Source organism: Anabrus simplex, chromosome 3 (genome assembly GCF_040414725.1).
Source record: "Anabrus simplex isolate iqAnaSimp1 chromosome 3, ASM4041472v1, whole genome shotgun sequence".
Taxonomy (NCBI): Eukaryota; Metazoa; Arthropoda; class Insecta; order Orthoptera; family Tettigoniidae; genus Anabrus; species Anabrus simplex.
In genome coordinates, this window is record NC_090267.1 from 94,649,409 (window position 1) to 94,662,160 (window position 12,752).

The 12,752-nt window shown below is 38.3% G+C and overlaps 1 protein-coding gene across 1 annotated transcript in view; it reads right to left on the minus strand.

Moving 5' to 3' along the window:
• Nucleotides 1–575: 575 nt before the first annotated feature.
• Nucleotides 576–12,752, minus strand: part of LOC136867055 (uncharacterized) — a 42,400-nt gene continuing 30,223 nt past the window's right edge. Inside the window, exon 2 of the mRNA XM_067144162.2 lies at nt 576–3,531. Coding sequence (XP_067000263.2) covers nt 2,623–3,531 — 909 coding nt within the window. The 3' untranslated portion in view covers nt 576–2,622. The remainder of the gene's footprint in view (nt 3,532–12,752) is intronic.

A 12,752-nucleotide genomic window follows, 5' to 3' on the forward strand; every position in this document is an offset into this window, starting at 1 on the left:
CCATGGGGCCGGCTTCATCAGTGTAAACACAAAGTATTTATATATGTCCTTGTGTATGTATGTCTTGGACATATTTTTGTAGTTGCATGTGTATTTCCTATTGGTCTGGGTTCTGTCCTCAATGAATGTGTAATGTCCAGACGATTGCCAGTTGGTTTTACAGGGTTCTATCCCCGAAGGGTTTGTGTGGCTTAGACCATGCTAGATTCAGTGCTTTTTGGAATGGGAATTATTAGGTAGGGTCTCATCTACATGGTAGATTCAGTGCTTTTCGGAATGGGGATTATTAGGTAGGGTCTCATCTATTATGTATGTGTAATGAATATCCCATTCATTCATTCATTAGTGAAGGTGACCAAGTTTCTCAAAAGACGTTAGTTACAAAGAAAATGTAAATGACATTTCAGAAAATATAATTTCAAGGCCAAATGGTGTACTTCTATTTTTTTTTTGATAGAGCCAACTGTTTACCCCTTATTTTTGTTGATGGAGGACAAAAATTTCCCAAATTTGGGACATACCCCTGTAAAATCCCCTAATAGTTTGAAATGGTAAAATATGTCAAAATCAAAAATAGCTGGCACAGACAGACAGCATCTCATCGTTCTTAATGTTATAGAACAGAGGAGTCTACTTTAAAACTGAATTTGTTTGTGGAGACGCTGTATTATGAAGTTTAACTACCTTAAATGGAAGATTCTTCTCAGGGCCACATAATACTCTTGGTTAGTGACGCACTTTCTATACCCCTGCTTTGCCTGTACAGTACCCTCCTGCAGCTGCGCATAAGTGCGGCTCCTAAACCTCCTCTCGCTGATAACCTCCAGATGACCGGACCCATAGTACACCATGGCACCTGGAATTTGTCTTACTACTACTACTACTACTAGGAAGTTCAGTCCCTTCTTTCACTCACAGTTTTCATCTGACTGTAACCATCAAGACTACTATCTACTACCTTATGGCCTGTATTTTGTACATAATTGCAAGCAACAACTCTTCCATTCAACCTGGGATTTCTAAAACGAAATATGAGTTGTAAGTAGTTAAGAGAAAGCAAGCAAGTAAACAATAATCATGTATACAGTGGTGAATGAACACCTAATTCTTATGAAAACAACTACTAGTAGTTGAAATCTTCACTAGTAGTACTGTTGCATATCTCCTCTATTAGTAAATCATTGACTGTCTTATAATAGTTAAGACAGTAAGTAACTGATTTGAACATACCACCTAATTTTGAACACTGTTCAGACCAGGGAAAGGAAAACAGAGAGATGATAGAGACCCCATAAAATTCAGTCTCATTTTATTAATTATGACTAAGCATCAAATAGGTAACATACCTGAGATGACTGATCTCAGTAACAGCATAAATCTATGAGAAGTAGGCTTTATTTAGTAAGATATGGGAAGAATTTGCCCATATACTAGCAAGGTTTTTAAATACATCGACTCAGCAAGTAAGTAGGTGTTCGCAAAATTAATGAGCTAACCATCATGTCTAAAAAACTTGAATTATGAGCTTCCATCTCATAAAAAATTTGTGAACTATCTTGTCTTAGCTGGGCTATCACCAGGGAGGTCTACGTGATGACAAAAAGCTTTCAGTTTTTTGCAGTCTTTCTGACAGCAATTACTGTTTCATAATTGGACCTACAGAAAAGAAAAGGGCCATTTTATATCTATATGCCAGTTAAATGAATGGACCTAGTAAAAAGGACTACAGTTAAGCAGCTATTCCAGACCTCTGTTACAGATAGTTACGAAGAAAATGATGTCTGCAGACAAGCAGAAGGTATTCATAAGTAAAGTATCTGCAATTAGCGTAAAGAAATACAAAGCATAAAAGTACTTTTAAAAATATGTCTATGGTCCTACAGAATAGTGCAATTCTCCTAACAAAGAAAAGAAACATTCCTAATGGCAGGTTGTCACTAGCTGGCTATAAGTAAACTGGCAAAAGAGCAATACAGCCAGCAAAGCTAAGGATTTGCTGCAACTGTTTGACTATATTCTGTCTAGATATCATTAGTTCTACAGAGAGCAACAGCTGTCAATGGCCAAAGAATTGCTGAAAATCAATTTCCCAATGACTTTGGATATGACTGAAAAAATGGGTACATCAGGCCTGTATCTCATCATGTAATAATATTTGATCCCATGTATGTGTTTAAGATTATTTTATAAATACAATGCAAAATAAACAAAGATTTTCTGTATTTACTCCCGTTCAAATTATCGACAAGTAGTAGGTCTAAGCCATGTTTCCTTCACTTAACTTTCTTTACTATCCTATGACTGTGATGATAATTTGTACATAGTACATTAAGATATCACAAAGAAAACTCTAACATTTGTTTGTACAGTTTTACCCTGACATTTGCAAAAATTGATTTTGCAAAAAAAAATGATGGTTAGCCTGCTTTTGCAAGCACCTGCTCAATTTCACTTGCTATCAGTTTGAAGTAATACAATATTCTATTTCTTACAAGTTTTCAAACTTGTAACTGCCTACAAATATTATGAACTAGATGCCATGAGATTTCTTTCTTGTTTACATTCTCAGTGAAAAAGCTTTTCAAAGTTCCCTGCAGCACATGTCTCCTTCATTTACAATTTTTAATGTTCAACTTCAACATAAGAGAGATTTGAAGAGTTCATACTGTGAGATACAGTCTTGTAATTCAATGAATAATTTGAATTAATTTCTGCATCTGGAGCTATGTGAAATTCATCTCCATGTGAAAGAGCAAAGTTATGAAGAACACAGCCAGCCAAAATGACTTTGCTAGCAACTTCCAGTTCAGAAATATCTACATGCTGAAGTCGACAGAATCTAGCTTTTAATATTTTAAAGCTTTTATCAATGATACTTCTTGCTTTATCATGTAGAGTGTTGAACTTCTTCTGTCGATCATTGAGATGTGCTCCACTATAAGGGGTTAAGAGTGTTGGTAGTTGAGGGTATGACGAACTGCCAAGAATGTGCTTATGCGGTTCAATCAGCGGATTAGTCCGGTCAACAAGACGACTGTACAAGGGAGATCCTACGAGCACTTGTGAGGGACTACATCGTCCGGGGAAGCCTACACAAACATTCTGGAAAATCATCTTATCATCACACACAGCTTGCATAACAGTAGTATAAATGTTCAACTTATTATTTAGGAACTGATTAGGATCATCTTCTGATACTGGTCGTTTGATACTAATGTGGACACTACCAATAGCACCAATTACACCAGGAAAACCGTACTGATCTTCAAAAGCTTTAGTAATTGTTCCACATCTCTCTAAAGAAGGCCAGAAGATATACCTCCCAGAGAGGACACACAATTCATGACAAATTTGCACAAATATTGGATGTATTAACTCATTCTTTATTCCAAAGATACCTGAAGCTGATGAATATTGTTCTGTATTCCCCATCAACCAACAAGTAAGTAATACTTTCTTCTTGACAGGCACTGACTCGGCAACCACATTATGTGCATCAGCAAGGCTCTTTTCAATGACAGTAATCAAATTCTGTAAGAATAAAGAACATTAGTTAAACACTGATGGCAAATTACTTATGAATAAAAGGTACAGGCTTTCAAACACAAAGTGTACAGCAGACCTAAAATACCAGCGATAAAAGTCTTGAAGGACTTCACTAGGCTATGACAATGAAATGGAATGAATGAAGCCCCCATCTAGAAGTGAGAATAGGAACTGTGCTGGCTGCTGAAGCCTGTCGCACAGGCATGTCAATACTAAATATAAATCAGAAACAATCCTATCTGACAAACTATTACAGTTCCCCTTCCCTCCAACAGCGTACAGACCTTGCTGGTACACACAGACACAACACTAGGAGGAAAGAAGCTTTGAGCGCAGTAAGAGGCCTGGTGCGAGTCAGTCATGACGGGTGTCAGGTGGTGAGTAAACTTATGGTCTTACTAAACACGACAGCCAGATCACTTTCGTTATCAAGCTTCAAAATTTCGTTCTCCTTTCGAAATTTGGATGCAACAACATCATAGGGAGTTGCTTTCCCTCTTGAACATAATCAGTCCATTTCATCTGACAAGAAAATTCCCTTTTTCCATTCACAGTGAGTGTTTAATGTCACAAAAATTTGTACAGTTGTACACTACTGTTTCATTTATATATTATTAAATTTTAAAATTCAATTGTCTTAGGATAATTTTTCAAGTGCTATTTTACAAATAACACATCTTTCACATGAGTTATCAAATAATGACAATGAGGAATAAACCAAAGACTCTTTAGATATTGAGACTTTTCATCGTATCAAAGACAAGTTGTTTTTAACATGAGTAGTTAATTTGTGTTTTATTTATGTAACTTATGTTTTTGTGCATATTTTAATTGTAAATCAAGATCATGGCTGAAAATGTTTTCTATGATAAACGAAACATGTCCAGACTAATTTTAAAATAAATTGATGTTATTTTAATCTAAGAGAAATCATAAGTTTTTAAAATGGTGGAAAGGTGGAACTTCTCAAACTTACAAGTTGGAATTTGTTATGAACTATCACAGCCCAGATGCAAGAACTCTGTCAACTTGTATCAGTTACATATAGAATGACAGGAATAAGAATAGGACTAACACAATGACAGGTTGGTATTGGAAGAGGGAGCAACAAACACGGGAGACAAGAACAATCTCCACATCTTCAAACAGACAGGCTCTCCCTTCACCAATCTCACTTTTAATATTTATTTCTCAGCCCCTGATGAACTTGCTTCAGCTTCCCAGCTTCATCTGGAAGGTGAAGCTTCAACATTCATTGAGGGGCCATCTTGGCAGATCTTCGACCTTGAGAAAAGGATAAGAAGCTGGATGAACACAAGAAAAGGGAGGAAAGAAAAAGATAAATATGAACATAGATGGTAAAAGACTAGGAACACAGGACAAACAATTAACAAATCACATCTTATACACAAAGACAGAAACAAGAAAAGGAACACACGTGATAGGATAAACCCCAATGACCTGCAGAAGTGCCAATTTTCCAAGCAGATATCAGTAAATTCGCCCACCCCAACCAAACCTCAGAAAATTTTCGAGTCAAATCCAAAACATGCTCCTCCCCTGCTCAATAATGACTTTCCCCTTTGCCCTTCCAACAGCTATCAATTCTTTTAAGTATATCATATTCCACAATAAAATTTGCACATTCTATGATACATTCTTTGTAGCTTGTTTCGCACCCAGCAGCTGCTTTTCAGTCTAAGATTTTTTGAAGCATCCTTTTCCCCTGTGATGACATTTTCATCTTCTGAACCATAAGCGATTCCAGTGTCGATGTGCTTATTCTATGCCCAAATCCTGTCTGATTTTTTCCTATCAACACTGCCTTTCTGTGGAGAGTTACTTTCAGATGCACTTAATACTGCAAATGCAACACTGTATAATGTTTTATAGTGGAGAAGAGCAGGGTAGATTCACAGTGAAATTAACGATATTGACGGATGGCAGAAGGAAGTGACGATCGAGTTAATATAGTTGCCAACTAACAAGCATTGAAACTAGGAGGGTTGAGCAATAATGCTCTAAAGGATGGAACTATTTTCTTCTTTCCTTCGTTTTTGCAGATTTTTTTTCGTGATATCGCTTTTCTATAATAATTTCCCCTTTGACCGCAATGCTGTAATCGTGAGGTGAAATCTGTAATAGTTGGTACCTGTGCATGTCAGCACTGTAACAGGGAATAGAAAAGAACGACAAGGACAAACATGAAAACACAACAGAAGGACATGGACACTTTTTGACTTTTTGCATCTTCGGACTCGTCATTGTTTTCACCCCATTTTGTTTGTTCCTTTCTATTATTTATGTAATTTTAAGCAGTCTGATTAGTCAGAAGCCATACTTTTTCAGTTTTGACTAGTTAACAGTGACAATGTGAAAAAACTTTGTCGGACACAATGTAGAACACAGTAGACCCTCTGATACCCATCACGTACGGAATTGGTACGTGAACAAAAGGTCTGATAATCTGAGGAACACATAAAAACTTTATTATAACTCAGAAAGGAATGTAAACTAGTTTTACAGTAACTAAAAATAAAATTTCACAAAATGTTGAGACTATACAGTTAGTTTTTTCTTTCTTTTTTTCTTTTTTTGAAGAAAAGGTGCCAGTACTCACCATGTAGGTGCTATTACAACAACTTCCACGCTTCTAACATACTCTCTGATATACTCCTTTCTTACTTTTCTTTACAAATTTTAATTTATTCTTCCACCTAATCAATACATAGTTTATATCATCAAACAGCAGCCATCCTCAACTGTTCACCATATCATTAAAATCAAATGGGGTTGAATCCCATAAGTTATGATTACACTTATGGTTAAGTGTAAGAGTCCTTCGCCACTATTAAAGACAATTTAAAAATTTTTTTTAAAATATATACACACTTAAAATGTTCAAATATTTAACACTTGGAGTAACGGTTTTGTGGATTTGGGTTCCAAAATGTAACTTGATATTTAAAGAATTCAGTGTCGCTGCATTCAAATCGACCCTTAATCAAATGAAAGTGACATAAAATGTCACTGTCTAATAATCCTGCAAGAGAATCATTATAAAAATATCTAGGCTATATTAAAAAGAGTGTAACATTTTTAAAATGAAATTATCACAGTATTGATACAGGCAAAATCTATTAATTGTTGAGGCACATGCCGACCACGTACTTGAGGAGGTGGAGCAGGGGGGGGAGGAGGATATTGGTGTGTCATGAACTTCCTTGTTGTTATCTTCAGCTTCAAAGGAGGAGGAATACGTCGTAGGGCTATCTGGAGGTGGAGACATTCCAATTCCTTTCTTGTGATCTTTTTCAAGCATTTTCAAATATATCAGAATTTTATCATATAATGGGTGTTCTTATATTCTATAGCCTCATTAAGGTTATCATTTTTCTTTACAAGTTGGTCTAGATGAATGTATAGATTTTCATATGTATTCATTACGCTGCCCTTTTAAATTTTTTTTATGATGGTCAGGTCTTGTTCTATGTTGGTAAATTTATGACCTGTGGTAGTCATGTGTGTTCCCATAGCTGAGAATCTATGTTTTTCAGCATTCACATGTTCTAAATATCTTACTTTAAAATTGCGGCCAGACAATTACTTATAAATGTATAATATTTAATTTAAAAATTGGCCTTTTTTTCATGAATTTTCTTTTAAGAAAAGAATAATCATTAGGACCTATTCTCTATGGATTATTATACAAGTGTTTCCTTGACAACTGCTTTCTATTGTAGAAAGAATTTATATAATCCCTCTTAAGTATTTTGTTTTTAATATTGTCAGTACGTTAATTTTAAGGACACTTCCTCTAAAGCATTGATACTTCGTCATTATATGAAATTTTCATCTAAACAGTGTTATGTGGCTGAAGATGTTTATAATAGACGAAACATGTACCATTCTTAACCAATAAGTTGCCTTAAGCAATGCAGTGTATCGACAAGGTGGAAAATAAAATATACTTAGTTGTGAATTCTGTGTAAGTGCGATACGGACCATGAAGCTGATTTTACGGATATCCCAATGTTTGAAAAGCAAGTCATATCCATCTATATCAGGGCCATCCAAACAGCGCTCCCCGAGCGCTAGCGCTCTGGCCGCGCTCCAAGCAAGTGCTCCGAGCGCTTTGAGGGAAGGTAGTTTCGGTAGTGGAGGGAGGAGCTTGGCTGGCTGAGCGAGCGGTCTGCCCACCGGGCCGAAGAGAGCAACCGATTTTTTAGTGTGCCACTGAGATTTTATGTGTTAAAGAAACACAATTTGTAACACCACTAACCACAGGGATGATTACGGTGATTTGACAGACGCCAGTCGCCAATCGAAGTTGGAAGGATTGAAAGAAAATTTCAAGCAGCACTGTTCTGTATTGCTGTTTTAATTTTTAAATGCTTATTTATAAACGGGAATGAATAAATGATTGAATTATCTGAAGAACACAAAAGTTGTGACTTACCGTATTTTTGTGTGACAGGAGATTTTGGAGAGTGAGGTTGGTGGACCCACTTTACGAACAAGCTACAAATGCTCGTCGCAAATTGCCAATGCTGGGAAACCCTTCGCGGAAGGGAATGTAATCAAGGAGTGCCTAATGGACGCGGCGGCATGTATTTGTCCTATGGAGCTATTTGAGAAATTTCACAAAATATCTCAGACGTAATCGGAACAGTTGTGCGAGTGGTAAATTTTCTTCGATCCTAGGGACTCACGCACCGTCAATTCAAAGAGTACCGGGCGAGTTGGCCGTGCAGTTAGGGGCGCGCAACTGTGAGCTGGCATTCGGGAGATAGTGGGTTCGAACCCCACTGTTGGCAGCCCTGAAGATGGTTTTCCGTGGTTTCCCATTTTCACACCGGGCAAATGCTGTGGCTGAACCTTAATTAAGGCCACGGCCGCTTCCTTCCCATTCCTGGGCCTTTCTTGTCCCATCGTCGCCATAAGACCTACCTGTGTCTGTGCGACGTAAAGCAAAAAAAAAAAAAAAATCAAAGAGTTCTTGGATGACTTTGAAGTGGAGTATCCGGATATCCCGTGCCATGCAGAAGTAAGATGGCTGAGCAAGACGAAGGTGCTTCATCGAGTTTTTTGCTTGCGGAATGCAATAGATGCCTTTTATTTATTTAATAGCGCACAAATGTGCATTAAGAATGCATTAATCTTTCGCATATTCTAGTAAAGATTTTGTTCTCTTGTTGCACTTGCTGAAATGATAGCGATCGCAATGTTTTTTTTTTTTTGCTAGGGGCCTTACGTCGCACCGACACAGATAGGTCTTATGGCGACGATGGGATAGGAAAGGCTTAGGAGTTGGAAGGAAGCGGCCGTGGCCTTAATTAAGGCACAGCCCCAGCATTTGCCTGGTATGAAAATGGGAAACCACGGAAAACCATTTTCAGGGCTGCCGATAGTGGGATTCGAACCTACTATCTCCCGGATGCAAGCTCATAGCCGCGCGCCTCTACGCGCACGGCCAACTCGCCCGGTGATCGCAATGTTCGTCACACAACATACACACACAATGTAGAGACGGTTCATGGAAGGTATCTATTCCATGAATAGATACCTTTTATGACACAAAAGGGCGGCCCAAAATTCTTTTGCGTAATCCTAAGTGGGTGGTGGACTGGGTCTTTTTAAGTGACTTTACTGCCCATCTTGAACACTTCGCTTACCGAGCTCGATAGCTGCAATCTCTTAAGTGCGACCAGTATCCAGTATTCGGGAGATAGTAGGTTCGAACCCCTCTGTCGGCAGCCCTGAAGATGGTTTTCCGTGGTTTCCTATTTTCACACCTTAATTAAGGCCACGGCCGCTTCCTTCCCAGTCCTAGCCCTTTCCTGCCTGATCGTCGCCATAAGACATATCTGTGTCGGTGCGACGTAAAGCCAATAGCAAAAAGAAAAATCTTGGCTTCAGGGCGAAAAGCACAATATCTGCGATTTGGTGGAAGAAATTTAAGCGTTCAAAAGAAAATTGATTTTGTGGGAAAACCAGTTGCGTGCAAGGAACACAGGACATTTTCCATTGCTTGAAGCAGTGAAATAAGGTGTCGACTTTGATGAGTACTTGCAGGCAATTCTCCAATTACAAGAAGAATTTGAAAAGAGATTTTCAGAATTATCAGAACCCCAAGCGGTGTTAGATGTAATTGTTCGAACATTTTCTCTTAGTGCAGATAGTGCTCCACAGCTACTTCAAGTTTGAACTGCAGTGCAATGTTCGTCTTAAAGACCGCTTTCTAATGTCACGAAGTTTGGAAGAATTTTATAGTGGCTTTCCGCAAGGAGAATACCCCCTTTTATATAAAGATGCATGTAAAGTTCTGTCAATGTTCGGCTCAACGTACATTTGTGAGCGTTTCTTTTCGGTTCTTAAGCTTACCAAAAGTAAACATCGTGCAACGATGAGCGATAGAAACTCGCGTAATTGTTTAAGAATATTGGTATAATATTGGTAAAATTTTTAATTTTCCTCTCAGATACGTTCAAATTTCAGTTTTGAATAAATCGCATTACTGCATTCCTTACTTAACACTTGATTTCGTTTCCTGCATATTCCATACATCGGAGTACCTTTCGATTTGTATATGCGGTATATTGGTTATGGCAAAACAGCCTTATCAGTATGATGTCAACAAACCCACAAAAGCCGACGGACGCACGACTGTACGTACGTATTTAGTCAGCGCGATCCGAACATCGTCCGTCTCAGGTCTCCTCGCTGCCACACTGTAGTGGTGGTAGGGGAAGGAGCGCTAGTCTGACTGCCCAGTGCTCCCCGAGCGCGGGCGCGCTCTCGGAGCGCAATAGCTGGATGGCCCTGATCTATATCATCTGATGGCCAAGCAGGCATACATTTTTGGTAGTGAGACCAAGTCTCTCATAGTGCATTGGCACTGCCGGTGGCTTCAAGTAGCCTACGCAGTGGCCTCCACGGTATGCACTAGCCATGCGTCTTGGTAGGTGTGCTAGGTACTAACTGACGAGCCCAACCTAGTAGACGGGGGCAAAACGCTGGCAACCAGGAATGAGTTAGGTGGAAAATTTATAATGTCCAGTAACGGACCATTTATATTGGTATCCATCCATAAGGTCGTTAATGGGGGATATCATTCAAGGTTGCTGTGTTACACCTAGCACAGCTGTCAAATGTCGACAGTAGCTTTTGAACTTATGGTGAATAGCTGAGATCAACAGCCGAAACTAGTACTATCCGATGATATAAACTATGTATTAATTAGGCGAAAAATAAATTAAAATTTGTCATATCTATCAATACAGACCTAGTGATGAAATTTATTGCATATACTCCTTTCTCTCGCAGAAGATTTTTTTTCTTTTTTCTTTTTGCAAGTGTTCAACGCTCTTAGTTTTGTGATCCTTTTCACCACGTGTATTTTCGGTAGTACTTTTGTGTTTTAAAGGATAACAAGTAGATTTGACAATTTATACTTCTTCAGCCTTCTTTATTTGCTCGTGGTCTGCAAGTAACTATGTACTTATTTAACCCATTTTGAACAATGTTTGCACTGATTTAACTTAAGAGTAGATTTATTCAAAACTCACGTGAATACCTGCATACTGCAGAACGGATATAGAACTGATAGTCTGTCACTGGAAACAATTGGAAAGTGAACACACCTTCCAGTTTCCTGCTGCGTTACCATCCTATGAAGCCTATGAAACATGTAAGCCTGGTACCAACTTGTGAGAATAAAAACTGAACATTCAGTTCATGAACACAATACCATCTGCTTGAATATTTATAGTGTACCATCCTTCTTCCTGTGCTTTACAGGTTTTTTTTGTGCCTCTTCATGTCTACACTGCGTATGTTTCGACGTTTAATCCTTCACTTCCTCTCGCTGATATTTGACTGGTCGCCATATTGGATGCTCATCTGTTTCCTTGACTGTCATCATACGTCATCAGCTTAGGTGTTTTTCATGCTTACACTTTCTCGAATTAAATCTCCACCTATATATTCTCACCACCCTGCCTATTTCGGCAGGTGGAATCGAGACTGGAATGAGCACAGGACCTTACCGAGGCATGAGAATTATCTCTGCCCATCACTTCACTGCTGTACCTTTAGGTGAGAGACATGGAGACTTTCCTATTTAAATTTTAAGTCAACTATCCTTCTCTACGAGCACCTTGGCAGGAGTTGAGGGAGTGGTCTGCACGTTGTGGACATTCAAGATAACCCTTGCTGAAAATTTGCATTATCGATGTCAAATTGCAATCATGGAAATGAATGATTGTCTAGCATGACCTCTATATGTCTGACGTACATTTTGCATTGTGGGTTTTTTTTGTTTTTTTTGTTTGTTTTTTTGGTATCCTATTTCTCCCATCCCGACCCTTTATACCATAGGTTGTACTAGCTTTGTACCTTGTATAAGATTTGCCTTAATGTTTCACATCTTTACGCAAACTTGTGTTACTAAGGAAGTTGTCACGATCACTATTAATTCTAAGCATGTACTATGATCCCTTGGAACAAGTTTTCTCTAAATGTTTCATATCTTAATGTACACTCCTGTTATTATGGAAACTGTTATGATCACTATTAATTTTAAGCATGTGCTATGATCTTTCGGTATAAGATTTTTCTTACATTTCACATTTTTACCGACTTATGTTAACGTAAGTTCTTATAACCTATTTCTTCTAAACATGTACTTTGATTGCTTGTAATGGTTTTTGTGTGTATCACATACTTGCCTATTATAGCATTTATCAAGCAGCTTCTTACCCTTAGCATTGCTGTTAGGTTTAATTATTATATTTGAAAACTTATTCATCTACAAGCTTTAAATATATTAACTTTCCTTCAAGTTGGTACTCCTGTTAGTCATCAGCTGTGTTTTGAGAATTAATGTACAGGATGAACCGAAATCTGTGCACTCGGGCGTCGCAGCACGACTCCTCACATGCTAGCAATAAAATAAATTTCTCTCCCGAAAGTTCGTCCTGCGAGTATATCCGACAGAAAAAGGACGTTGAAAAGTGGCAATTGTTACGATCTCCGCTAATGCTACGTATATTTCCTACCTTCGCATGCTGTTTTTCTCCGATCATGCCGCCGCTGCTTCACTCACTCTTCTGTTATGCTCACCTGTCGTCTGCCTACTCTGTTCATCACGTGACTCTGATGTCATCTTCTCCACACACTGCCTTCTCCGCTTGTGTGTGTGCTTG